Genomic DNA, 27289 nt, shown 5'->3' with positions numbered 1-27289 from the left:
GGGGAAAATGGAAGGAAAAAAATCATATTGATGACTACCATTCATATAAAACCAATTTATACTTACGGTTCATATTTGTATTTGTCTTTACCAGTGATACAGAACAAATAGAGAAGAGGACATAGAGTAAAAATAGAATTTAATCAACTATGAGAAGGTAAACACCCTTGAAACCACACCCCACATAAGGACACTGAATCAACCTACCAGTACCCTATCTAAGTTTCAGTTGACTAGACCAGAGCCTGACTAAAGAGCTTAGGACAGGTTTGCAAAGAGAAGAGGGTCTGAAATTGGGGAGAGAAGGCTGCCTTTGGGGTTCACTGCAAAGGACAGCAGGCAGAGCCGAGGGGACACCACTTCCACACAGAGACAGGTTTCACGGGTCCCTTACCACCAAGCTCCTGGTTCTCCTCTTGCTCCTCTTCCTCTTCTTCGCCCTCATTTTTGTAATAAGACTCCCACCCTGACATGTTGGTGCCGGCTCACTAGGTGAAACAGAGCTCAGATCAGTGACACGCTGACTGAAACCTTGAAACGACCCTCTCCTGAGCGCGGTCCTGAGGTCTCAGGTCCCGGGTGAGAGCTGCAGACGCGCTGCCTTCAGGGTTCTGGCACAGGGACCACCCTAGCAGCTGCCCCGCCTTCACTATCCCCTTCAGACGTTACAGGGCCAGCGGGGAGGGGGGGTGGGTGGGAGCAATGCAACAGCGGGCAGGGTGTCTGCCTTTCAAACGGGCCACCTGGGTTCGATTCCCGGCATCCCGGATGGTTCCCCCCTCCACACACACACACACACACACACCAGGTAATTCCTGAGTGCAGAGCCAGGAGTAACCCCAGAGCATCACGGGGTGTGACTGAGAAAGCCAATAAATAAATAAAACATAGGGACAGCGGTGGCCTGGAGCGGAGCAGCTGCAGACAGGAGTCTGGGGATCCTCCCAGAGGGGAAGTGCCCACCCCCGCACCCTCTGGACTCGGAGACCCCACCTCAAGGCTTGCTGTCCTCTAAAGCCCCTTCCTCTCCTCGGCCTCTTCCCCTTCCGGGTTTGCTCCGCTCTGCGGGCATGTCCGAGCAGCCTCGTCCCCTGAGGTGCCCGCCCCCTGGCCTTCTCTGACGTGATTTTCGCCCGGGGCCCCTCAGAATATCCTGGGTCGAGACACGCTGGGCCCCGCTGGTTCTCTGCCCGGCCCCGAGTCTTCCCCAACCCCTCAGCTGGGGCAGTTTCAAACACGGCCGGGCCTCCGTAGTCGGTGTCACCTCCCTAAGGAGCGAGGAACGGGGATCGAAGGCCGTCCCTACCCCTCCTCGCCCTCCTACCTCCGGCAGACTCTGCCCCGCTCGACGAGGCTGGGGCGGGAGGTGGGGGACGCCAAAGAACGAAGGGACCCAGCAAGATCCGGCAGCCCTGGCCAGCGGGCCGCAGCCTCCACAGAACACGGGCCGGCGCCGCCGGGTTCAGGTACAGCCAGCGCCACAGGCACCGAAGGCGGAGCTCCGAGCACGCGCGAGCCCGCATCCCTCGCCCAGTCAACGCCCGCGACGTCATCACACAGAGACGCCCTTTCCCGACACGCCCCCCGCGCCGCCCGCTCGCGGCTTCCTTCCCCGATTTCCGCGGGCCCGTTCGCCCAGGCCCCGCCCCCGCCGCTCGCCCCGCCCCCCAGGTGCCCGGCGGCGCGGACCGCACATGCGCGCGAGCGCGGCCCCGCCCCCGCCCTCTTCCGCGCGCCCGCTGCCGGGTCCTGCTCTGTCACCTCACACTAGTCGTTGCCGGTGGCGGCTGAGGGGGCGCGAGCAGCGCTGGGCATCAGTGCCCCCCCCCCCGCCCCACTCCCGCCTCTCCCGACCCGCGTCGGGTCCGGGAAGGTCCCCGCCGCTGCCGGGTGCCTGAGGGACTTCGTGGCCGCCGCCGCCACGGGTCCTGATGGAGCCGCCGAATCGCTATCCGGTGAAGCTCTACGTGTACGACCTGTCCAAGGGCCTGGCCCGGCGCCTCAGCCCCATCATGCTGGGTGAGGGGGCCGGGGCCGGGCGGGAGTGGGCGGCGCAGGGCCCCGGGGGAGACGCGGGGCCCCGACTTCGGAGGAGAGCGGGTTTGGGCCCGGGCGCCCCCTGCAGTCCCCCCCCAAAGTCTCCCCGCCTGAATCCCGGGAGGAGGGATGAGGGCAGGCACGCCCGCCTGCTGCTGGGGGGCTCGGCCGTGACCTTGCCCTTGCGAGCGCCTTCCGCACCGGGCATGGGGCACCCCGGCGGTACCCCCACCCCACTTAGGGAGCCCCCCCCGCACGCCACCCCGTGCCCCGTCGTCCGCGCCTGGCCGCGCGGTGCCCCTCGTGGCGAGAGGGACACTGCGGAGGACACGCTCGGGTGGCCCGCGGACAGCCTTGCGGCCCAAGCCAACTGCGGTGTCGGCGGCTGGGGGGGCGGCAGCGCTGCGGGCCGGCCACCCCCTGTGCCCGAGCGGGGAACGTGGGGTCCTGGCACCCCCCGACTCCAGAAGTCGCTTAGTGGGACCTGCCTGACAAAGCGGGCCGGGCTGCTCAACAGTTTGGAAGTGACTCGCCTTGGCCCAGATGGCTAGAAGGCAGCTCCGGGGTGGGGGGTGGGGGTGGGGGGATGCGGCCGTGTCTGGGGGCGGGGGGATTAGGAAGGGAGTTTGTGGCCCCCGTTAAACAGCTTAGCTGCCAGGAGAGAAAAATCCAGTCGTAGCTCAGCGTTGACGCACGACCTGGGTAGAACCCAAGCAGCCAAATGCCTTGTGTGGCCGGGGGATTGGCAGGGGGGTGGTTTCAGGTAATGCTGGGGCGGGAAAGGATGCCCGGGATTGGAAATCGAAGGCGTCTGGCAACAGCCATTGGAAGGGCTAGTTTTTCCTGCTTTCAAGGGAAACACAGTTGAATAACGAATGTCTTAGTAAGCAAAGCCACTTTTGAGGACATCTTTGCAAAGTCCTGGGTAGATCCATGTGCCCCCGGATAGTATAGTGAGCTGTTATCCCTTAAGCCTGGTTGGGCGAGGGGGTTGGCTTCGCATGAGAATCACTTTGGACACTTATTGAAAATGCAGAGCCCAAAACGAAAAATTTTTAATTCAATTTAAAAAAAAGAAAATGCAGAGCCCTTCATTTCCTCTGTCTCTTGCTAAATGGGAAAGCCCCAAGTTAGAACGGTTCTTTAAATATGCCAGTGTGTTTTAAGATAGTGTATATATGTTCATTCTGTGCTTCGGCAAAGAATTATTTGCAAGAATACCTGGGAAATTGGGCCATGGTCGTAATTTATGGTAAGGGCAGAGGAGTGGAAGGGGGTGACGGGCAGGAGGACCTTTCGAATTGTGAGACATATATATATATTTAAAATAAAGTTTTCTGTATATGGATTCTACAGGTCTTTCGGGCAGCCCTCCCCAGCAGTGCTCAGGGATGGCGCTCAGGCCACCAGGGCAACACCCAGCACGGGGACACGTGGTGCCAGAGAATGAACTCCAGACCTTGTGCATGCCAGGCCTGTGCTCCAGCCCCGTGAGCCACCTCCCTGCCCCAGTTGACAGGTGCTACAGCCCTGCTGCACACCTATTAGCTAAGAACCATTGACATTTTTTGATTCCCATATCTGTACTTTTAATAAACAGACCGTTCTCATGTAGCCGGTCCATTATGAGACAGAAGTTGGGCTTCATCAGCCATTGTTAGAAGGAGGGAGGCAAATCCGAAAGTAAAACTTACAAAGTCACTGAGGAAACAGCTAGTCACTGATAGATTAGATCAGTCAAATTCTAACTAAACTTCTTTGGAATGAAGCCATTTTTCATCAGTGAGATGTTGCTTAGATATTTCCGGAGCCATAAATAAAAAGCTTCCCCTTGACACTGAGTTCGTTGTTGTTGTTATTTAGTAGTCATTGCTTTTAGCTGAGAGGGGTTGTAAAGAACATTGCCTGATGATTGGCAGGTGCTTATTGAGTGCCTACCACGTGCCAGCCCATGTGTTAAGCTTAACTGAAAATGATACGAACCAGGATGTTCTCTGCTATTCTGGAATTTTTTTTAATTGGGATAACATTTATACACCAGAAGCAGAAAAATGAACATTATTGTAAACCATGTTACTTCAACGGTAATAATAATTTGGGGGAAGGGCACACTGGCAGTGTTCAGGGCTTCCGCCTGGCTCTGTGCTCAGGGATCACTCCTGGCAGTACTTAGGGGACCACATGCAGTTACAGAGATCAAACCCAGGTCAGCCACATACAAGGCAAACACCTTACTCCCTGTACTATCTCTCCAGTCCCACCTCCTTGCTTAATTGATCTTAGAAGGCCTCAATTTGATCTATCTTTGGCCAATTGCAGTGGTATTTCGGTATGGTTTCTTTTTTTTTCTTTTGAGAAGCAGTGAAGGGTCCACACCTGACGGTACTCGGGGCTTACTCCTTGCTCTGCACTCAGGGATCACTCCTAGTAGTGCTTGGGGGACCCTATGGGGCGCCAAGGAACAAACCCAAGTTGGTTGCACTCAAGGCAAGCACTGGCTGTGCTGTCTCTTCAGTCCTTCATAATGCTTTTTATGCCTGCTGGTAAAATAGTGGATGCATTGGGGAGGGAGAAAGAGATGAGCATTTGGACAGTGGTGGAAAGTGTTTGATACTTAAAAATATATATATGGAAGAGTTCTCAAGGGCCGGAGCAATAGTACAAACGGTAAGGCATTTGCCTTGCATGCGGCCAACCTGGGTTCATTCCCCAGCATTCTGTATGATCCCCTGAGCCCACCAGGAGTGACCCCTGAGCACAGAGCCAGGAATAATCCCTGAATAGCCCTGGTTGTGACCAAAAAACCAAATATAAATAAAAGAGAAAAAGCTTACAGAAAATGAACATTGTTTCATCCTGTTCGGATAGCATTAACTTCACATTGGGTTTGTCTTTCACCGAGTAATCACTTCATTGATTTTCCACCCCTACAGAGAGCCCAGCAAGCTACTGAGAGTGTCTCACTCGCACAGCAGAGCCTGGCAAGCTACCCGTGGTGTATCCGATATGCCAAACACAGTAACAACAAGTCTCATAATGGAGATGTTACTGGTGCCCGCTCGAGCAAATCAATAAGCAACGGGATGACAGTGACAGTGTCAGTGACATAGAGTTGAACCTTTACAAAAGTGATTTATTTCCTGGATTTTATGATGGATTCTAGCAGCATGTCGAGAGCTTGCCATATGCCAGGCCCTTTGTTTTCTGCATGTTTGCGTGTGTTGTGACCCTTACCACATCTGCGTGAGCTCGGTCCTGCTATCACTCACCTCTGTATTGCAGCTGCAGAACCAGAGGTGCAGTGTTAGGAAATACACCCCCCACCTCCCAGCTGCAAAGTGGCAGAACTGGGTTCTAAACACAGGCTGGGGGGCTGAAGTGATAGCACAGCAGGTAGGGCATTTGCCTTGCACTCGGCCGACCCGGGTTCGATTCCCAGCATCCCATATGGTTCCCTGAGCACTGCCAGGGGTAATTCCTGAGTGCAGAGCCAGGAATAACCCCTGTGCATCGCCGGGTGTGACCCAAAAAGCAAAAAAATAAGTAAATAAATAAATAAACACAGGCTGGCTTCTGTGCTCACTAATTCCGCTCTCAGCTCTGCTGTGTAATGTGCTTCCTTGTAACATATACAACAGGCACCTTGTTGGAGTTCACACGGTACCTTTGGCCATGTAGTTCAAGTTCAGAGGAGAAAAAGCATTTTCACTGTTCCTGCTCTTCATAATCCTTAGATGTATTGCTGGAGAGATAGTACCAGGGATAAGGTGCCTGTCTCTTATGCAACCCACCTCCTCAGTTCTACCCCTGCTATCATGTGTGGTCCCCCAAGCCCACCAGAGTTCCTCTGAGCACAGAACCAGGAGTGAGCCCTGAGCATCACCAGGTGTGGCCCAACAACCTCCTTAAAAAAAGAAATAAACCATGATCTGTAAATATTTGATCCTTCATTTTCTCATGAAATTTGCAAGTCCCTCTTCCTCATCACTTCTGCCAGTTTCTCGTTTTGGCACGCTGTCTAGCTCTGGGGAGAGCCCGCTGCCCGTCATCCCTGCGACAGCGTGACCTCTCTGCAGTGTCAGCCTCTTAGAACTGCTTCCCTTGAAAAGTATTCGTGTTTTACCGTCCTTCAGTCACCGTGAAAAGTCCCCCAATTAGCCTTAGCTATCTAATCGAGCCTGCTGGCACCTTTTTTTCATACTCATCACTTGTCAGACATAATTAGCTCTTATAATTGTCCTTCATTTCCTCTTAATAATTTTGCTGCTCTTTAAATTTCTTGACCTCTTTCTGGGTGAAAGTACATAGAGGTAAATTCGGAGGTTTTGTTCATTGTGATCGTGATTGAGGGCTTGACAGTGATTGCTTCCTGATCCCAAGTTTGCAGTGCCTGGTCTGTTCAGAGGCCACATTTATTGTCCTTTACACGGCTCTTTTGAAGTCATTCTCACCCAAGCTCTAGATGTGGGAATATGAGCTATAACTACATCTGTAACCATATTCCTTTTGCTTCTCAGAAAGCCGTGAACATTCTAGATTGTGCTCAATGGTCTAGTGAAGGGCTGGAGTGATAGCACAGCGGGTAGGGCGTTTGCCTTGCACTTGGCTGACCCGGGTTCGATTTCTGGCATCCATATGGTCCTCTGAGCACTGCCAGGAGTCATTCCTGAGTGGTGCAGAATAAGGAGTAACCCCTGAGCATCCTCGGGTGTGACAGCCACCCCCCCAACCCCGAAAAAAAAAAAATACCTGCAGCATTAGATGGCAGTTTAAAAGGCATTATGGTCAAAAGCTCAAATGAGTAAGGAAGTAGTTGTTTCAGTCCTTGACAAGATGGGCGGGGAGGCAGTGGGGGGTGGGATGGGGACACTTCTGTGACATCCCAGGGCTCCTGAGAGAATGAATCGGCTCATGCCTCTGCATAGTCCCAGCGGCCAATCAGAGCTGTGCTCGGAAAATACTAATTATCAGAATGACTGAAACTTAAGCTTCCAGCTTAAGGATTAAGTGAAATTTGTTGAATCGGAGGGTATTTGTGTGTGTGCGCGCGCTTCAAGCCATCTATTGTGCTTTGTTTCCAATTTTTATTGTTCATTGTGTGAACTGATTTATATCCATCTACTGAGTTCAGCAGTCATGCCATTTCTTTTTTTTTTTCTTTTTGGGTGACACCCAGCGATGCTCAGGGGTTACTCCTGGCTTTACATTCAGGAATTGCTCCTGGCAGTGCTTGGGGGACCATATGGGATGCCGGGGATCGAACCCGGGTCGGCTGCGTGCAAGGCAAACGCCCTACCCGCTGTGCTATCGCTCTGGCCCCCAGTCATGCCATTTCTTGATGGCAAAGGGAGAACGAATGCGGCTGAAGAACCCCTGGCATTCCCGCTCCGGCTTCTCCGCCTCTCCACAGACCGAGGCCAGCACCCGAGGCTTTCTCCGCCAAGTTGCTCAGAGGGGGTTGCAAGCTGAGGGATTGTTTTCTCAGCCCTCCCAAGACGTACCTTGGGGGTGCAGTGGCACTTAGAGCTTCATTCTCACAAAGCGCCCAGTAGAGAGTGGCTGCCGTACCCCAAATGGGATGAAACCTTTACTCAGCAGACTTCTCTGGAGCTCTGCCTTGAGCCAGGGACATGTTCCCTCCCATGTGGCCTGCCTCACGTCATCCCTGAGGTCTCAGCAGAAGCGACCCTTCCTGCTTCCGCCTTCACTCTCCCACACCGAGGTCGTGTCTCCCATCTATGCTGGTAACACCCAGGACTCTTTAGCATTCATCTTTCTGTTATCTTCACTTATTGTCTGCGTCTCTCTCTCTCTCTCTCTCTCTCTCTCTCTCTCTCACACACACACACACACACACACACAGGCCTGACTAATAAACACCCGCATGATCGCGTAATGAGGAGGGCACTCAAGCCTGTCACCCAGGGACGCAAAGTCCTGGCCCCGGGCCCTTTCCAGCTCCAGGACAGCCACTGCACACTTCAGCCCACACTGCAGAGCAAGCACATCCCCGGCAGACTATTTCTGATGTGTGCACTGGACAAACTGAGTTTTTGTTTCTCCTTTGTAAAATGTTAACAACTTTTTTGGGGGTAGGAGGCCTTGCCCAGCTGTGCTCGGCGCTTACTCTTGGCTCTGTGCTCAGGGATCACTCCTGTCGTGCTCAGGGAAGCATATATGGTTCCAAGGACTGAATCAGCGATCTGCATCTGCCATGTGCAAGGCAATTGCCCTACCCGCTGCACTATTTCTCCAGCCCCCATTTGTTCATTTTAAAAGTCCCTAGTTCCAAGTGTTTCAGAAATGACCACATAAATGGATCAATGAATAGCTGAAGGGGTCTGACTCTACAGTTCCCATGAGCACTCTGTGAGTGATGCAGTAAAAATGTTTGCGGGTGATTGGGGCTATTTCTGATTCTCTGCTCAGGAGTGACCCCTGGCAGTGCTGGGGGTACTGTGTGTGATGTCAGGGATGAAACCAGAGTGGGCCGCAATGTAAAGCAAGTTTCTTCACCCCTCTGCCATCTCTCTGGCCAGACGAGAGATCCTTAGCGGACCTTATTGTAGTAGGAAGAAATCTAATGTGACCTTCAAGTGATCACTTTAGTGATCAATACAGACAAGATCCAGGAACAGAAAGTATGGCTTGTGGCCTGCTTGTGGCCTGGGACTTGTAATCTTGGAAATCTTATGAAGTAGATACTGTTGCTTTGTTTTCAGGCCACACCCAGAGGTGCTCAGGACTTACTCCTGGCTCTGCACTCAGGAACCACTTCCTGGCAGGCTCGGGGGAGCCATGTGGGAAGCTGGGGATGGAATCCGGGTCGGCTGCATGCAAGGCAAGTGCCCTGCCCACTGTACTATCGCTCCGACACCATTATTATGTATTATTTTTAACAGAACAGGACAGTGAGTCGAAACTGCTGGCCCGTGGCGAAATGTTCTAGATCTGCCCCAGTACCTGTTTGGTACTGGCCGTGGGGTTAGTTCAACTGAGGAAGTGAAGAGTTGTGAATTTACTTTATTTTTCATTCTATTTATTTATTTGGCTTTTGGGGTCACGCCCAGCGATGCTCGGGAGTTACTCCTGGCTCTGCACTCAGAAATTATTTCTGGCGGTATTCGGGGGAGCATATGGGATGCCGGGGAATTGAACCTGGGTCGGCTGTGTGCAAAGCAAACACCCTCCCACTATACTGTCGCTCCAGCTCCAAGAGGAATGAATGTAGGTGCATAGGGAAATGGGGGCTAGCAGTTGACAGAGGGTCAAGACATCTTGCTCCGAGTCTCTCAGTTCTCCTAGGAGTGACGTGCTCCCTTCCAAGGTGAAGCGTGGAGTAACTCGCGCCCTGGGCGGAGCGCAGGCCGACTCCTCGCCTTCCTCCCCTAGGAAGTCACGGGCAAACCTGAGAAGTAACATTCAGCAATGTGTAAACTGTCACAGTGAAGTGAGCGCAAGTGACATGTGTTGCAACCCCACCCGCCTCTTCTGCTTTCTTCATATCACCCCTTTAGCAGCGAGGGTGATACCACCCCCCGGGGGGCATGGAATGACCCGGGGGTCCTATGAGCTTCCAGACCATAGTCCTCAGGCCAGGTTAGTCTTTCCTAACCCTGCAACTGGGCGGTGCTTTCTGTTTGTTCTCTTCAGAAAGGTCCATTTCCAGAAGGTTGCTAAGTAATTTTGTTGTTGTTATTGTTGTTGTTGTTGTTGAAAGGGGGCAGATAGGTGTGGAACCGTGGCTCTATGCTGTAGTCACCTTTAAAGTTCTGTATCCGGCAGGGCCAGAGCAAATAGACAGCAAATAGGGCACCTTCCTTGCATGTAGCCAACTGAGGTTCAGGGCCTGGCATCCATTCTGAGCCCGCCGGGAGTGATGCCTGAATACAGATACAGGATTAAACCCTGAGCACCGGGCTGGAGCAGTAGCACAGCAGACAGGGCGTTTGCCTTGCACGCGGCCGACCCGGGTTCAATTCCCAGCATCCCATAGGGTCCCCCAGCACTGCCAGGGGTGATTCCTGAGTGCAGAGCCAGGAGTAACCCCTGTGCATCGCTGGGTATGACCCAAAAAGGAAAAAAAAACAAACCCTGAGCACTGCCAGGTGTGGCCTAAACACTAAAAAATAAGATTCTGTGTCAGGGAGGAGGGCTCAAAGTGATAGGACAGGGGCACGGTGCTTGCCTGGCATACAGCTGGCCCTCATCTGATACCCGATACCACATGTGGTCCTCTGAGCACAGGGTCAGGAGTAAGCCTTGAGTACTGCTGACACGATGTGGCCCAAACCTTGTTTCTTTGGGATCAGAGAAATAGTCCAGTGGGTAGGGCACTTGCTTTGCTCATGGCTGACCTGGGTTTGAGTCCTGGCACTCCATATGGTCCCCTGAGCCCTGCCAGGAATGATCCCTGATCCCTGAGCACAGAACGAGGAGTAAACCCTGAGCATCACCAGGTATGGCCTCAAAACAGAACAAAACAAAACAATTATACCTTGGGCCTAAGAGAGGCTCAAGGGAGAAAGCACAGGTGTTGCATGTGGGAGCCTGGGTTCAGTTCCTTGGCACGGCATGGTCCCCACTGCCAAGAACGACCCCTGTCGGGCACCACCCCTGATCTGGGGTTAGCCCCTGGCACCCCGGGGTCTGACACCCAAAGAGCAAAAGTGAAAAACTGAATAAACGCATGATACCGGTGAGGAGCAGGAGAGAGAAGACGGGGCCGAATGCTTGCCTTGCCAGAGCCAAGCCCACTCAGACCCACCCCCCATGCGGGCCCCCAGGCCCAGGTGCCCTGCTGAGCACAGAGCCTGGAGGAAGCCCTGAGCGCCTCCAGCCTCGACTTCCTCCTAGCCTTCGTCACCCCCTCACACCCACCATGTCTAGGGCCTTGTCCTGGGGCCCAGGTGCCTCTTCAGCCTGGCCTGGAACCCTGGCACCATGTGCCCTGGCCCCTCCGCCACACACCTCAGCGAGTTTCACAGCTGTGCCCCCACCCTGCTTGATAATGGCGGGATTGCAGCTCATGAAACCAGTTCTTTATCATCTAGGACATCTGATTTCTACCTGGAGAGCCTGTCGACATTGTTTCGGGTTTTTTTTTTGTTTTATTTGGCGGGGGGGGGGGGGGGGGGGCGGGGCACAGCCAGCAGTGCTCAGGGCTCACTGCCCTTAGGAACTCGGGGGTCGTATGGGGTGCTGGGGATTGAATGCAGGTTGACGCAACCCTCCCCGCTGTCCCAGCACCCCGGCCCGGTTTTCCTGTGTCTCCTGCTGGGCCTCGCCCCATACAGGCTGGGAGTGAGCCACTCGCCCTCAAGTTGCCACACCTGCGACCACTTCTGGCCCCCAGAGGCGCGGGTACTGAGCGACGGACTTGCAAAGTTGAGAGGATTTCTCCTCGCTTTGCTCAGTGAACAGCAAAGCAGGTCACTCCCAGTGCTGCTGGGGATAGAGGGGACATGGGCGCCAGCGATCAACCCCAGGCCTCTGCGTGCAGGGCACGTGCTCCACCCCCTTGCGCTCTCCCCAGCCCCCTCTCGGGCCCCGCCACTCTCGTAGCTACAGATAAGACAAATTTAATGATTTGGGGGCAGGGGGTATACATGATGACGATCGGTGTGGTGCTCAGGGGCCACTCCCAACCGTACATTTTGGGGGACCGTGGCGGTTCTGGGGGTCAGACACAGGGCTCTGTGCTGCAGCCCTTCGTGCCCATTCCCCAAGCCCCAGACAAATTTGTTTGTTTTGGGGCCCCACACAGCGATGCTCAGCGGTTCCTCCTGGTTCTGCACTCAGGAATTACCCTTCTGCGGTGCACAGGGGACCATATGGGATGCTGGGGATTGAACCTGGGTCAGCCGCGTGCAAGGCAAGCGCCCTACCTGCTGTACTATCACTCCCACTCTGCCCCAGACAAATTTAAAGGGAAAAGTTAAAATGACTCCAAAGAGGGAAAATAACATGAAAGGGGTATATCTTGGGGCTGGAGCGATAGCACAGCGGGGAGGGAGTTTGCCTTGCATGCGGCCAACCCGGGTTCAATTCCCAGCATCCCATATGGCCCCTGCGCCCTGCCAGGAGTAATTCCTGAGTGCAGAGCCAGGAGTAACCCCTGTGCATCACTAGGTGTGACCCAAAAGGTAAAAAAAAGGGGGGGATATATCTCTACCAGTGCTTTTGTTATTTTTTGTCTTTTTTTCTTTAGTTTTAGGGACCTGGAGGTCCTGGAGGTGTGTTTTGGGACCATGCAGAGTCAGGACCAGGGGTCAAACCTGGGCCTCTCACATGCAAAACACCTTTGAGCTCTCTCCCCAGCCCGTACCAGTATTGTTATCTTGGATTCTTTTGGGGGGAAAGAGAATCAGACTCAGTCTGCTCCGGGCCTTACTCCTGTGTCTACACTCAGGAGTCACTCCTGGGAGGGCTGAGGGTGCCACATGGGGTGCCGAGAGTGTAACTCAGGTTGGCTGCATGCAAGGCGAGTGCCCTAGCCTGCTCGTTATCTTGCATTCTGATGCAGAAATCTGACCAGTTTTCAACTTCAGACAACATACCCGTGACCCGAACTAATGACCTTACTGGCCAAGTTGCCCGCCTGGAAAGCCCACCCGCGAGGGCTAGAGTCGGGGGCTGCTCCGGGCTTGAGTGATGTCTGGGGTGGACTCGGGCTGCGATGCCATTTAGTTTCCTCTCAAGCAGCTAAATCTCTTCTTCTCTCCGCAGGGAAACAGCTGGAAGGCATCTGGTAAGTCACTGGATCCCCTTCCGGAGGGTGACCCTCAGCTCCCAGGGTTCAGCCAGTTGCTCGAAATCTGGCTCTGTCAGAAAGCTTCAAGCTCTCCACCAGGTCCATGTTAACTCCTGTCCCCAGGAGGGCGTTTGTCAATGTCTCTGACATCTGGTCGGGGGGCTGGGGTGCCCTTGCAAGCTTCCCGGATCCATGGAATTTTCTGCTGCAGTTGAGAAACCCAGGGGCTGGAGCGATAGCACAGCGGATAGGGTGTTTGCCTTACACACAACTGGCTCGGGTTCAAACACCCAGCATTCCCATATGGGTCCCCCAAGCACCGCCAGGAGTAATTCCTGAGTGCAGAGCCAGGAGGAACCCCTGAGCATTACTGGGCGTGACCCAAAAAGAAAAAAATATATATTTGAGAAACCCAGCCCCGAAGAGAGGCGGATGGTGCCCTGGCCACTCCCGCCACAGCCCACACTGTCTCAAACACACCTGCCGGGGGTCCTCAGCCCTGCCGGGCCCTGAGCAAACCTCGGGCAGCCCAGAACGCCCCTGTGCCGTGTTGGGCTGCCACCGTGAGCACCTTTCCCTGATGCAGGTGCTCACTTCCGTGCTCTGGGGGCTCCCTCCGCGGGGTCCAGGCCAACGCTGCTGTCTCTGGGACGTCAGCATGCCTCGCAGAGCGTTATTTCCGTAACTGATTTTCAGTGTCAGGGTGAACCTCTGGCCCCGACGTGCCTCTCTGCTCCGTGGTGGCCACAAGCCCCCACAGATGTTTGATTGCCACCACTGCCGGGTGCAGCTGCGGGCCACTAGAGAGTCAGCGCCCAGGGTGCTGCAGAACATCTACAACGCACAGGCAGCCCCCCCGAAACTCCCCAGCCCGGTATCGTCCCAGCTGAGAACCTCTTCTCTCCAGAGAAGAGAAGTTGTTGTTGTTGTCTTTTTGCTTTTTGGGTCACAGCCAGCGATGCCCAAGGGTTACTCCTAGCTCTATACTCAGGAATCTCTCCTAGTGGTGCTCGGGGGACCCTATGAGATGCCGGGGATCGAACCCGGGTTGGCCGCGTGCAAGGCAAACGCCCTCCCCACTGTGCTATCGCTCCTGCCCCTCCAGGCCTGGTCTTCCTCTGGCCTTTGCTTGGCTCTCTGAGACCAGAGCACCGGGCCCTGGGGGCAGTGGCCTGACTGCAGCCCCGCGCGCCGGCTGACACCCCTCCGCTTTGCAGGCACACCTCCATAGTCGTGCACAAGGATGAATTCTTCTTCGGCAGTGGCGGGATCTCCAGCTGTCCCCCGGTGAGTGTCTCCCCACCCCCTGACCTGCGCCCTGGCGTCCCGGGCCCGTGCCTCGGAAGCACCTAGGGCTCGTCTCAGGAAACCCTCCCGGACACACACGCCCGCCAGGTTCCCTCTTGTCTGCCGCCCTGCCACAGGGCAAGCCGGGCGCTGTCCCCTGGTGCCACGTTGCCATAGTGCGGGGATGGGAGCCGCGGTCCCGGGTCCCGCCCCCGCCCCCCCCCCCCGGAAGGGTTCCCGTAAGCGAGGACAGCATCCTGCTCCAGGGCACCACCCACTCAGCTTCTTGCCCTGCTCCCAGGTGCCAAGTCAGTCAAGGTAAAGGGAGTGGCAGGGCGCCGGGAGCTGAAGGGGGCCCGGGGCCCATAGCCAGGAAGACACGGGGCACATCTCAGGCCTGACCTGAGCGGGGCCCGGCAGGCAAAAGGCAAACGAGGCTCCCTCCGCGCCACGTTCATGGGGAGACTTGCCCAATTTCCTCTCCTTGATACCCCTCCCCCCGCCAAAGCCAGTGCCCCTGCCGCATGCCCACACCCCTGACCCGATCTGTCTCCCGTCACCCCTTCTTGAGAGCTTGCACCCAAGTCCAGGCCGCCGTCCTGTCGGGCTGGGAGCAAGCACCTGCCTGCGTGTTCCCCTCAGCCGCCTCTCCACAGGAGGAAAAGTGCGTGTTTCAGAACGAGACCCCGTTCGTGGCATTCCCCTGCCAAAGCCCAGGGCCCACCCGTCCTTGGAGGGGAACCCCGAAAGCCCCGCGTGGCTCCCCAGGCCTGGTCTGGCCTGGTCTTGGGTTGAGCCCCTCTCAGCCTTGGACGCTCCCTGGTCTCAGCGACCCCCGGGTCAGGGCTGCAGGTGGCTGAGCCCACTGTCACCTCCTCGGGCAGATTTCCCCATCCCACGTCCTGAGAGCATTCTGTCCTTTTCCAGCAAGACTTTTGTCACCACTGGTGGGTCAGCCTGACCCCTGCCCTGGGCGCTCCCTGAGGGCAAGAGTCGAGTGCCTCTTCCCAGGCGCAAGGCCAGCACAGGGGACGTTCTCAGCACCTGCCTGTCTGGGGGCAAGTCCCAGAGGCCTGAAGAGTGACCGTTGGGTGTCTTACAAGTCGGAGATGGTCCCTCCAACGGCTGTCACCACCCTGCTTGTAGGCGGCCCCCTGCCTGGCCCCGCGCCAGCATTTGGTGCTCTAGAGCAATTGGGAGAGTCAGTGACCTTTGTGGCAGGGAGCTCCGCTCTGGAACGTTCTCCCTGACTCCCAGCCCGTTCCCAGATCTGTTCTCCCCGGTGAGCCGCTGCGTCCTCCATGGCCGGCTCAGATGGTGATTTTCAAGCATGGGCCAGGGTAGGCGGGGGAGAGCGGGCAACCCTGGCTCATGCGGCTGCAGGCCCGGGTCTTCCTCCCCAGGCATCCTCTCCTGGCCTTAGCGTAGCCTCCCAGGTGGAAGAAATAACCAGGCCATGGATGCGTGCGCCAGCCGGCCAGCTTTCTCCCGCCCTTCTCCTTCCCCGTGGCCACGGCCTAGCCATGGTGTCCCCACACCAACTGCCATGGACATGAAGCGCCCTGCCTGGTGGGAGCCACTTCTAGGTGTCCCTGGGGACAGAGGCTCAGGGTCTGGGGTTTCTCTCTTCTTTTTCTGGCTGCCTGAGTGGACGCTGGCTGATGCCGTCCACATATCCAGTCTCCAGGCTCGGGACCGGCTCTGCCCGCGCGCGTCCGCGGCCTTCCGGGGGAGTCGCCTGCCCAAGGCCAGCGGGGTTGGTGATCTAATGACTTTCTTTGGGTTGGCTCTTTTAGGGAGGGACATTGCTTGGGCCCCCCGACTCTGTGGTTGATGTGGGGAGCACAGAAGTCACCGAAGAAATCTTTTTGGAGTACCTGTCCTCACTGGGGGAGTCTCTGTTCCGGTGAGTGGAGACAGGGTTGGCGGTTCATCGTGTCTGTCTCCCCCACTAGAAAACAGGCCCTGGAGGCCAGCCGCTGGACACAGCCCCCCGGGCACCCACACCCGGCGCAGAGAGATCAGGACTCGGCCCCCAGAGCGAGGGCTCACTCCCGGGCCGACACCCCATCCCGGCTCCTCCTGCCTAAAGTCAGCGGCTGCCGGGGCCGGAGCGATAGGACAGAGGGCAGGGCGCTTGCCTCGGACACGGCTGACCCTGGTTTGATCCCTGGTGCCCCATGTGGTTCCTCCGTATCACCAGGAATGATCCCCTCGAGCACTGCCCCATGTTGGGGGGGGGAGTGTCCCCCAAGATAAATTGCAGAATTTAAGTCTGCCGCGCTGTTGGGCAGAGCTCCACTCACCAGCTTTGTCCTCACACTGGAAGGCCTGGTAGGGGGCTGGGGCTTTACCCCAGCCAGAACAGATTTTATCTTAAAGAAAAAAAAAATAAGTGTCGCTCCAGCCCTGGAGCCCACGCTGGGGTGGCTGCAAAGGCCCGGGACTGTCGAGGAGCCGCATGTCTCATCGGTCAGCCCTGAGCTGACCTGGTTTGGCTTCGGAGGAGGTGCTGGGGGAGTGGGCTCTCGCCGTGCCGGGCGGCTGTGACACCAGCCTTCACAGTGGCCATGCCGCCTGCCGCCCTCTCAGCCCTGCCACCTCTCTCGCCCCGACAGAGGGGAGGCCTACAACCTCTTTGAACACAACTGTAACACCTTCAGCAATGAAGTGGCCCAGTTCCTGACCGGGCGGAAGATCCCTTCCTACATCACTGACCTTCCCTCTGAAGTTCTGTCCACGTAAGTGGCCTCTCCCTGCCTCTCCTGCGCCCTTTGAACCCCGGGATCCGAGCAGGGGCCTGGTCCCAACAGGCTCTCGCCGGGTGCCTTCCCTTCCCTGATGGGGACCGTTGCACCAGCTCGAAGTGCACCTGCCCAGCTTACGTCCACTGGACGCTGGTTCAGGACTGATACTGGACCCCCCTCCCCGGTCATCTCTGCCAGCTGCCCAGGAATTGTGCCGCTCAGCAGTGCCCATTTGAAAGCAGTTTCGGACTAAGGAGAAAGGAGGTCAGAGCAGTAGCCCTGGAGGAGAGTCCACCCTCCCTGGGACATGCTTCTCCTCCCAGCCTTGTCAGCCAAAAGTCAGGCCGCCTCGCCTCCCAGCTCCTGACCACAGGCTGCCTCCGACCCGGTTTCTCCTGACACGGGCCCTGTGCAGCGTTCCCAGCAAGGGGTGCTGGGCTCGGGCTCACAGGACAGCCTTACGGGGAAGGAGCCCCGGGTGCGCGGAAAGTCCCACAGCATCACGGAAGGACCTCGGCCGTGGCCCCGAGCCGTCCCCCATGGCTCAGTGTCTGCACTGTTTGCATACGTCAGCTGGCCTCCCTGGGCTTGCTTGAATCAGGGGAGATGCTCCTGGTCTCATCTGTTCACACGGAGGAGCCCTGCATTCCCTTCGAGCCTGGGGCCCGCTGCCCAGGGTGGCAGCGGCCGGGCCATGCCGTGGGCTCACTCCACGATCAGTGTCCTGTGAACCTTAGAAAGTGGCTTCTGGGGCCTGAGCGAGAGGGCAGTGGGGAGGGCGCTGGCCTTGCACACCCAGCCTGGGTTCCATCCTCAGCAGGGTCCCCTGAGCCTACCAAAAGTGATCTCTGAGCACAGAGCAAGGAGTCAACCCCAGGGTGCAGCCAAAAACACTTGTTTTAAAAGGAAGGAAGGACCAGAGAGCTGGCGGACAGGGAGCTCGCCTCGCATGCTGCTGACCCTGGTGTGGACCCCTGAGCACCACCACATGTGGCCCCAAACCAAAGGAAAGAGCAAGTGGGCGAGTGGTGGCTTAAAAGGGCAGAGCAGTAGCACTGTGCGTAGGGCATTTGCTTTGCACGCGGCTTACCTGGGTTCCATCCCTGGAATCCCATAAGCCCCTCACACACACACACACACACACACAAGCACCGCCAGGAGTAACCCCGAGCATCAGAGTGTGGCCCCAGACCCAAAAATATCAGTAAAGACTGCTGCCAGGGGGCCAGGGCCTAAGGCCAAGCTTGCTTCTATTCCCAGCACCACCTGGTCCCCAAGCTCCTCGGGGAGTAGCCGGGCCCCAGACCCTGCAGCCCCCCCCCCCTCCGTAAAGAAGCCCAGCTGACCAGGAGCCAGCGGCAACAGGTTTAAGATGGGGAGACGGGGCGGTCGGGACGCAGAGTGTCCACGTAGGGACCCCGTCTCAGAAAATCGACATGGACGGGGCAAGGGCACTAAGTGAGGGGACGGCACCCATGCGGGGGTAGGGGGGAAGATTACTACACCCTGAGCCCCCCCGGGCCCACCCCATCCCTCGTCGGTTCTCTCTTGTGTGGCTTCTGGGGCCTGAGTGAGAGGGCAGTGGGGAGGGCGCTGGCCTTGCACACCCAGCCTGGGTTCCATCCTCAACAGGGTCCCCTGAGCCTACCAAAAGTGATCTCTGAGCACAGAGCAAGGAGTCAACCCCAGGGTGCAGCCAAAAACACTTGTTTTAAAAGGAAGGAAGGACCAGAGAGCTGGCGGACAGGGAGCTCGCTTAGTCGGTCCCAACAGGCTTAGCTCGGGGGTAGGGGGGAAGATTACTACACCCTGAGCCCCCCTGGGCCCACCCCATCCCTCGTCGGTTCTCTCCACAGGCCCTTCGGACAGGCCCTGCGGCCATTCCTGGACTCCGTCCAGATCCAGCCTCCCGGGGCGAGCACCATGGGCCGGCCCAACGGTCAGAGCTGACGGGACTGCGGGGACCGCCTGCCTCTCCAGGGCTTTTCCTTTTTAAACAGAACAAACCCTATCAGATTTCTATTTTATAATTTTACATCAGAGCTAGCCATCAGGGGGCGGCTTTCTAACGTTCCCAGGAGGGCGAGCCCGTCAGGCCGCTGCCGAGGCAGCACGCGGTGCCCCCCCACCCCCAATAGCATTATACTAATTTATTAAGGCTGTCTTGTCTGTGCGTTCACTTCTGACGCTGCTTCCTGAGCATCCTCCGCTCCGGAGACAGGGAGGCGGTTGGGCGGAGCAGAGGGGCCCAGGTGAGTCTGACGACACCCACGACCGGGAAGCAGTTCCTCCAGCATTCACGGAAGCAGAGGACATGGGACCCGGGATAGCTTGGCCCAGCCTGAGAGCTTCGGCTCTCCCTTCTGACCCCACACGCCACCGGGCCAGGCCTGCTTCGGCGTCCCAGGAGAGTCGGGCCCGAAGAGACAGGATAAAGCCATTCCTCCTCCCGCCCAGACCCGTTGCCAACCCTCCGACGCCCGCTCCGGTGCCTCGAGTCTGCTCCCGCCGACTGGCACGGCCGGCCTAGCCCGGTCACAGCTGGGAACTGGGCCCCCGGCCCCACTCCCGTCATTGTGCTCAGGCAGGGACGCCCTGCTCCGGGGTGATGCTCCTGAGATGACAAGAAAACGCGGAATCGGGATGGCCGGGAACCTCGTGTCATTTCTGAGAGTGTTCCCTCTGCTGCTTTGACGCATGGCGGGGCTGTGGGGGCCTCTCCCTAAAGTGCTTCCTCCAGGGACTGCGGGGCCGAGAACAGTCTGGGGCTGGAGATGGGACAAGGCCGTCCCGATTGCTCTCTACCCCCATCAGATCTCTGCCACGGTCCCCGAGCACTGCTGGGTGCAGCCCCCAAACTAAAACGGAACAGTCTGGAAGTTTTTTACCCGGCCAGGCTTTCAGCTGACCCCACCCCCCTCCACGACCGGGGGGAGTGAGGAGGGGGCAGGCTCTGAGCTGTGCCGGCTGCAGCAGAGGCCTTTGCTCGAGGTGCCTCTGGGGGCCCGGCCGGAGCACTTGTCATTCTGCCTTAGCCTATGATTGTTCCCAGACAGCCCGTGGTGATGCCAAATGACATTTTGGAACTCGGAAGGTTGGAGACCATGCCATCGAGCCCTTGAGTCCCTCCGCAGACCCTCCAGTTTGCCAGTGTTGCGGGGGAGGAGAGACTGGGGCGGGGGCTGTGCTGGACGTGGCTCCCCTGGGCCCGTGGCCAGCAGGCAGCACCCCCAAAGCAGGGCTCTGACCCAGAGCACGTGAGTGGTGTGTTTGTCAGTGAGCCTCTTCCCAGATCTCCAGGGGAGGGCACCCCGGCCCATCCTTCTAGCCCCGCATCCCAGCGCCCGGGGAGAACGCCCCCGGCTGCCTGGCCCCGCGTTGAGCCCGAGCAGGCGGGCAGGGAGTGAGCCGAGTGTGCGTCACGCTGCAGACGCCCCCACGGAGGCCCGCCGTTCCCAGAAACAGCGCTTGTACCTTGGAAACGCCTTTCTGCCCCGGGAGTCGAGCTAGCTACTGTGTCGAGCGCAGAGGGGGTTGCTGGTTTGCTTTGGTGTTTTTTCTAATGCAATAAACTCATTTCTGCCTGTGTTTGGGCACCTGTGTGGTGTTTGCACGTCTGGCTTCAATACAAAGTGGCTTCTCGGACTCGCCCCCTCCCCCAACTGAGCCTAACCCGGCGGCGAGTCTGCTTATGGCGAAGAAGTCATGAGGACTGGGGGGAAAGTCTGTCCCCACTGTTGTCAAGGGGGGAAAACTCCTGCCCCACTGTGCAGCCCGCTCCAAAGCCAGGGTTTGTTCCCCGCAGCAGGACACTCCATCAGACACGTATTCCCTAACGGGTGTCCACTTCTCCTGACCATCTCCAGGCCTGATAGCCCAGCACGGCTGCAGCATCTGCAGAAGGGAGACGGTTCACAGACAGCAGCGGGCGGCCACATTCTCACCACCCAAGAACTCGCCCCACTGGCCGGGGAGACAAACCCGGTTCCTAGAACAGAAACCAAACTCCAACTAATCCTGGGGCTGGAGAGAGAGAGTACCGCGTTCAATCCCCGGCATCCTATTAGTTCCCCTAAGCACCCCCATCAGTTCCCATAAGCACTGTCAGGAGTAATTCCCGAGGGTAGAGCCAGGAGTAACCCCTGAGTATCGCCAGATATGGCAAAAAAACAAAACTCACCTCAAGTGAACCCTAAGGCCGTATTCAAAGGCTGCCTGGGCCTCAGGGTGGCTCAGAAGGGGCAGAGGGGGCTTGTCAGCACAGCTCAGGGCCAGGCGGGGAGGAGCACAGAGCTGATGCTGGGGGGTCCCTGAGAGACACAGGGAAGAGCAGCCCCTGCGTGCAAGAGTGAAGCGCGGGGCTGTGCCAGCAGCTGTGCGGCCTGGGGGTCCGACGGGAGCAGCTCCGTCGCCAGGGCCGCTGTGGGCAGAACTCAAGGCCGAGACCCCACCACCACACGCGGCACTGGAGGCGTGTGAACGACTGTCACTCCCCCTCACTCACCACGGCTGAGCATGAGGGGGGGACACCCAGTCATGGCGACCAAAACGGGAAGGGAGAAGGCAAGGCACAGTCCCCCATGAGGGCACAAAGGCGAGGGGCGGGGCTGGAGTACAACGGGGAGGGCATTTGCCTTGCACTCGGTTAACCCGGGTTTGATTCCCAGCATTCCATGTGGTCCCCTGAGCACCGCCAGGAGTAACTCCTGAGTGCAGAGCCAGGAGTAACCCCTGTGCATCGCCAGGTGTGACCCAAAAAGGAAAAAAAAAAAAAAGGGAAGGGGCAGAATCCCTCCCTCCCCAGAAGTTCTCTCTGGCACCTCTGTGGTTCCAAGTGTGCGGGTTGGGGGCTCGCAGGCAAGGCCTGGACAGACTGAGTCAGAGAAACCGGAGCCCTAGGGCCGAGAGAAGAGCACAGCGCTCAGGCGCCACACAGTCCCAGAGCGTGGCCCAGCCCCGCCACGAGTGGCCCCACCGAGTCCTCCGGCCCTTGTATTGAATCGCTGGGGAGGCTCCCTGTGCTTCCAAACTAAGAAGGCATGGGGGAGGGCGTTTGCCTTGCATGAAGCTGACCCGGGTTCGATCCCCAGCATCCCATAGGGTCCCCAAAGCACCGCCAGGAGTCATTCCTGAGTGCAGAGCCAGGAGCAACCCCTGAGCATCACTGGGTGTGACCAAAAAAAGCAAAATAAACAAAAAAGAAGACAGCTCGAGAGAAAATAACGGGCACAGCTCCCCAGGGGAGCCTTCGGTAGGCGGCAGCTGCCGGTCACAGAGGGCTGACCCGAAGCAGATGTCCCCACAGGCTGATGGCCGGCCCACGCCTGTCCCCAGCTAGACAAGGGTGAGGCACATCACTGGGAGTGAGCCCTTCTCATCAGGACCTGCCTGCTTTGGAAGGAGGCAAAGGAGCTGATGCTGGGCCTGGTTCTGGCTCTGAGATCTCTTGCCGGTTCTGAATCTGGTGGTTCCGTGCTGCAGTGGGAGACACGGCCACCAGGTGGCACTGTGGACTCAACTTCCCAGCCCGGCACCGAAGTCCATTTGCCTGAGGTACCCCGGCCTCCCTTCACGCCCCCCCACACGCACCGCCAATATTGCACAAACAACAAGTTCTTTCCTTATGAGCCCTACCCAGCGGTGCTGGGGCCACCAGGGCTGCATCTGGTGGTGCAGGGCTAGGGTTGGCCTCTGGGCGAGGCATGTACTCACCCCTCCACCCTTTTCCCCATGCCAGCTGAGCTACTTGCCCTCACAGTTCTCCAGGCTCTCCTCTGACTGTCCAGAAGGACCACGCCCGGGGCTGGAGCTATAGCACAGCAGGTAGGGCATTTGCTTTGCATGTGGCTGACCTGGGTTCAATTCCCAGCATCCCATATGGTCCCCTGAGCACTGCCAGGAGGGCATGAGCCAGGAGTAACCTCTGTGCATCGCCAGGTGTGACCCAAAAAGCAAAAAAAAAAAAAACCGCACAAAAGGACCACAAGTTCAACCTACCTGTCTGCAGGTGGTTTCGACCCGGGCCTCAGTTTACCCTGGATTCCTTCTCACTGAACCTGAGGAACCCCACCAGGCCCATGCAAGGGCAAGGGCCCATGCAAGGGTACAGCGGGTCGGGCACTTTCCTGGCTCACAGCCAAATCAGGTTCATTCCCCAGCATCTCTTAGGGTCCCCCGGGGAACCACCAGACGCAATCCCTAAGCGCAGAGCCAGGAGTAGGTATGTGGCAAAGTAGAACACCAGCCTTTCCTACCTCCCAGCAGGGGCAGGGGCTGGCACACGGCAGGCTCCACCAGTCCTGGGGAGGGCGGAGGTGGAGAGGCGGACCCGGTCAAGCTGTGGTCTGCAACCAGCCCAACCCGGAAGCACCCTTGCCCCAGAAACCTCGGCCAAGCCCTTCCCCTCTCTGGGCCTCAGTTTCTTCATCTTGGCATGAAAACGATGAGTGAGGGCTGGAGAGAGCACAGGGGTGACGGCGCTGCCGTGCGCACGGCTGACTTGGATTCCATCCCCAGCACCACCAGGAGTGAGCCCTGAGCACAGCCAGGTGTGGCCGCCCAGCCAAAAAAGAAAACGAGTTTGGTTGCCTGGAGGCCCCTCCTGCCAGGACCCCACTGCTTGGCCAGGCTCTGTCCCATCACAGTTGAGCCCAGGTTCACAGACATCCCAGACCCCAATGTCGGGAGACCCCATTTCCTGTGCCCTGTCCCGTGACACACCAGCGCTGTGGCCCAGGGACTGGCCAACCTGGGAACAGCCCGGCCCTGTCCAGCCCCTCCACCCGAGGCCATCGGACCCATGCGCTTGGCGAAGAAATGACAGCCACACCCAGGATTCTGATCAGAGACCTCGGAGGACCTCCCTCCTCGCCCCCTTCTCTTCCCGACAGCCCAGGGGAGCCGGCGAGGGACCTGGCCGGGGTGGCAGGCTGGGGAGGGGCCGGGGGCGGGGGGGAGGACAGCAGGGAAGGCAATTGCATAGCACACGGCTGGTCCAAGTTTGCTTCCCAGCAGCGCCTTTGGTCACCCCACAACCCCCGGGACTGAACCCTGAACACAGAGCCAGGAGTCAGCCCTCAGCAGCACCGGGCGTGACCCCAAGCAAGAACAAAACAAGACAAGCACTGGTGGCACCCCAACTGCAGCGTCCTCGGGGTCCGAACTGCCACCCTCCGAAGGGCGCAGAGGTCCCCAGACCCGGCATGGACACTGGCCTGCCAACAGCCAGGGCGCAGGAGGTGGGCTTCAAGGGAAGGGAAGGGAAGGGAGCCGAGTCCTGACAATGGGGACGTCCCGGGAACGCGCCCCTGCAGCCAGGAGCAAGGGGACTCACCTCAGGGGCTGCAGGGAGGAGGAAGGAAGCAGCCAAGGCAGGCGGTCCGCTGGCCACACCAAGCATGGCTGCCCGGGGGTGCTCCAGGAGAGTCCAGAATCTTCACTCCTGGGCAGGATCCTGCCAGGCTGGCGTCTCAGGTGCCCCTAGCATGGGGCCTGCCTCTCCTCGGCGCCCCGCTCTCCTTCTGACCAGTCTGTTCCCCAAGTACCGCTCCTGGCCCTCCCCAGGGCCACCGGGGCCCAGCTGAGCGCCGTTGCCAGGGGTGAGGCTCCCTCTTAAAGGGACACACTGGTGGCCACGAGGGCTGCCCGGCCTGCCCCCCTGGGAGCTGTGTCTCAGGCAACTCAAGGGCCCTCTCGGGGGCCCACGGCCTCATCCGAGAGCAAGGTGTGCCAAGAACGCGTCAAGGCATAAAGATGGCAGGGAGGAGAGGGGGTCACCAGTGCCCCCGTTACTGATGCCCGGGGATTTCTGTCTGTGAAAGGTGGGCCTATCCACAGGGGACAGGGCACTGTCCCGTCCCATCCGCTTCCGGATCCGGGCAGCCACAGTTCCTGGGGACCCCTGAGTACCAGGAGGTTGATCTGGACCATCCAGCATCGTCCTCAGGCCCTGTGCCAGCTGGGCCGCGGGAGGGGGCACCCCCACACCCCACTTCTCAGGGACCAGAGCTGGACGGAGCAGGAAGTCAGGGGAGGAGTCCTGTCCCCTCCCAGGGAAACGCTTGTGTGGCCTCTGCCTTGCACATGAAGGACACAGCCCTTATTTCCTGCCTGCTGTGGGTTGAAGGAGGGACTCTGGAAAGACAGACAGACGGCAGACAGACGGTTCCTCTGCCCCAGGGTCCAATATGGCTCATTAATGGGCTTATGGCACCTAGTCATTTCCAGTTTTTTTTGAGAGAGGGGCTTTTTGGCTTTTTTGGGCCACACTTCCCGATGCTCAGGGGCTTCTCCTGGCTCTCACTCAGAAACTACTCCTGACAGTGCTCAGAGGACCAATGGGATGCCGGAGATCAATGCGAAACAAATGCCCTCCCTGCTGTACTATAGCTCCGGCCTCTCCACTTGTTTTTTTTTTTTTTTATATAAGAAATCTTCCACCTGTCGGGGGCTGGAGTGATAGCATAACAGGTAGGGCGTTTGCCTTGCACTCGGCCAACCCGGGTTCAAATCCCAGAATCCCATATGGTCCCCTGAGCACCGCCAGGGGTGATTCCTGAGTGCAGAGCCAGGAGTAGCCCCTGTGCATCACCAGGTGTGACCCAAAAAGCAAAAAAAAAAAAAAAAAGAAAGAAATCTTCCACCTGTCTAAAAATGCATAAACTCAAGGGACTCAAAGACCCCAAACACGAGGCTTTGGTAGCCACCGAGCCCAGTAGCTGCCTGGCACACCTGGCAAACAGGAACGCGGCTTATAAAGCTCCCAAATCCGATCTTAAGCTATAATTCCTCATTCCTGAGCTCTGAAGCCAAAGACTACATGTTTTGTTTGCTTTGGCCAGGCTCTCAGGCACAGCCCAGATTTGTACCAACCCAGTCACATTTCAGGATATTTTATTATTTTATTATTATATTATTGAATGGGTTCTCAATGCCAACCCCAATCCCTGGCGCATTTCCCCACTGCACAGCACACACTGGAGTCAATGACAATAGAGTCTATGACACATGAGGCTTCCACATCTGGTTTCGAGCTATGTCTCCTCATTCTTCGGTTTTAAGGCTCCTTTATTGTGTGTTTGGCTCATGCTCAGGGAATCACGTGTGAACTCGCATCTCTTTCCCTGAAGCCCATCTCCCAGGTCCTGGATGTGGGCAGGCCAGGGTCAACATGTTGCTGAGTGAATAGAGGGGTCTGGGGGCCTCTTTTTCCCTCCAGAGGGGGCATTTCCAACCCCAGGGACACATCAGGAACCATCAGGGGGCCGTCAGGAACACATGTACCAAATGTGCACAAGGAGTCAAACCATGCATCTGCAGCCACAGGGAAGACAAGCGCCTTGACTTAGTACTAGCTCTACAGTCCTTGACTGCATTTTTTTTTTTTTTTTGCTTTTTGGGTCACACCCAGCGATGCTCAGGGGTTACTCCTGGCTTTGCACTCAGGAATTACTTCTGGCAGTGCTTGGGGGACCATATGGGATGCCGGGGATCGAACCCGGGTCAGCCGCGTGCAAGGCAAACGCCCTACCCGCTGTGCTATCGCTCCGGCCCCACCTTGACTGCATTTTTAAAAAAATTTTAGGTCACACCCAGCTCAGGTTACTCCTGGCTCATGCACTCAGGAATTACTCCTGGTGATGCTGTGGGGGACCATATGGGATGCTGGGAATCAAACCCGGGTTGGCCGCGCAAGGCAAATGCTCTACCCACTGTGCTATTGCTCCAACCCCCCTTGACTGCATTTTGATTTTATTTGTTTGGGGGCCACACGCAGCAATGCTCAGGGCTTCTTCCTGGTTCTGTGCTCAGGGCTCACTCCTGATAGGGCTCAGGGCACCATATGTGGTACCCAGGGATCAAATCCAGGCCAGCCGCATGCAATACAAGTGCCTAACTGACTGTACATCTCTGCAGCCACATCCATGACTGCAGTTTTTAAATTAAATCAGGTTCCCCCAATCTTTCACAGGAATCTTTAACTGCCAGACTCTGGTATCCAGCATCCGCACCTGAGGTCTAGTTCCTAGATAATGACCCTGGGATGATTCATTTCTTCACACTTAGGTTATTTTTTTTCTTTTTGGGTCACACCCAGCGATGCACCGGGGTTACTCCTGGCTCTGCACTCAGGAATTACTCCTGGCAGTGCTGGGGGGGACTATATGGGATGCTGGGAAACGAACCTGGGGTTGGCCGTGTGCAGGGCAAACGCCCTCCCCGCTATGCTATCACTCCAGCCCCTGGGGGATTAATTTTGGTTTTGATTGTTTGGGGGACCACACCCAGTGATGATAAGGGGCTACTCCCAGCTCAGTGCTGAAGGGATGCTCCCACGGAGCTTCCAGTGGTAGGGACAGAAGCCAGGGCTCCTACGTGCAAAGCATGCACTGCAGTCCTTTGGGCCACCTACCTAGCCCTTTTGGTTGTTTTTTGTTTGTTCCTTTGATTGTTTGGGACCACACCC

General features: G+C 57.5%; 2 protein-coding genes across 3 annotated transcripts in view; one reads left to right on the top strand and one right to left on the bottom strand.

Moving 5' to 3' along the window:
- XRCC6 (X-ray repair cross complementing 6) overlaps positions 1-24327 on the bottom strand; it is a 42379-nt gene extending 18052 nt beyond the window's left edge. The window contains exons 1-2 of one of the 2 annotated variants that reach the window (XM_055141499.1): positions 24158-24327; positions 395-488 (exon numbers count right to left, since the gene is read on the bottom strand). In XM_055141499.1, the coding sequence (XP_054997474.1) occupies positions 395-473 (79 nt within the window). In that variant the 5' untranslated portion in view covers positions 474-488; positions 24158-24327. Of the gene's footprint in view, positions 1-394; positions 489-1324; positions 1516-24157 lie in introns of those variants that run through there. The other variant, XM_004610723.2, reaches the window with a different exon arrangement.
- Positions 1718-20412, top strand: DESI1 (desumoylating isopeptidase 1). The gene is made up of 6 exons (XM_004610545.2): positions 1718-2019; positions 12766-12787; positions 14008-14077; positions 15874-15983; positions 16696-16818; positions 18681-20412. The coding sequence occupies exons 1-6, from the start codon at positions 1932-1934 to the stop codon at positions 18772-18774; spliced, it is 507 nt and encodes a 168-aa protein (XP_004610602.1). The 5' UTR covers positions 1718-1931; the 3' UTR covers positions 18775-20412.
- Positions 24328-27289: the final 2962 nt, after the last annotated feature.

The sequence above is a fragment of the Sorex araneus genome, chromosome 6 (assembly GCF_027595985.1).
Source record: "Sorex araneus isolate mSorAra2 chromosome 6, mSorAra2.pri, whole genome shotgun sequence".
NCBI lineage: Eukaryota > Metazoa > Chordata > Mammalia > Eulipotyphla > Soricidae > Sorex > Sorex araneus.
The sequence above is the reverse complement of the archived record's forward strand: the minus strand, read 5'-3'. Positions and strand labels throughout refer to the sequence as shown.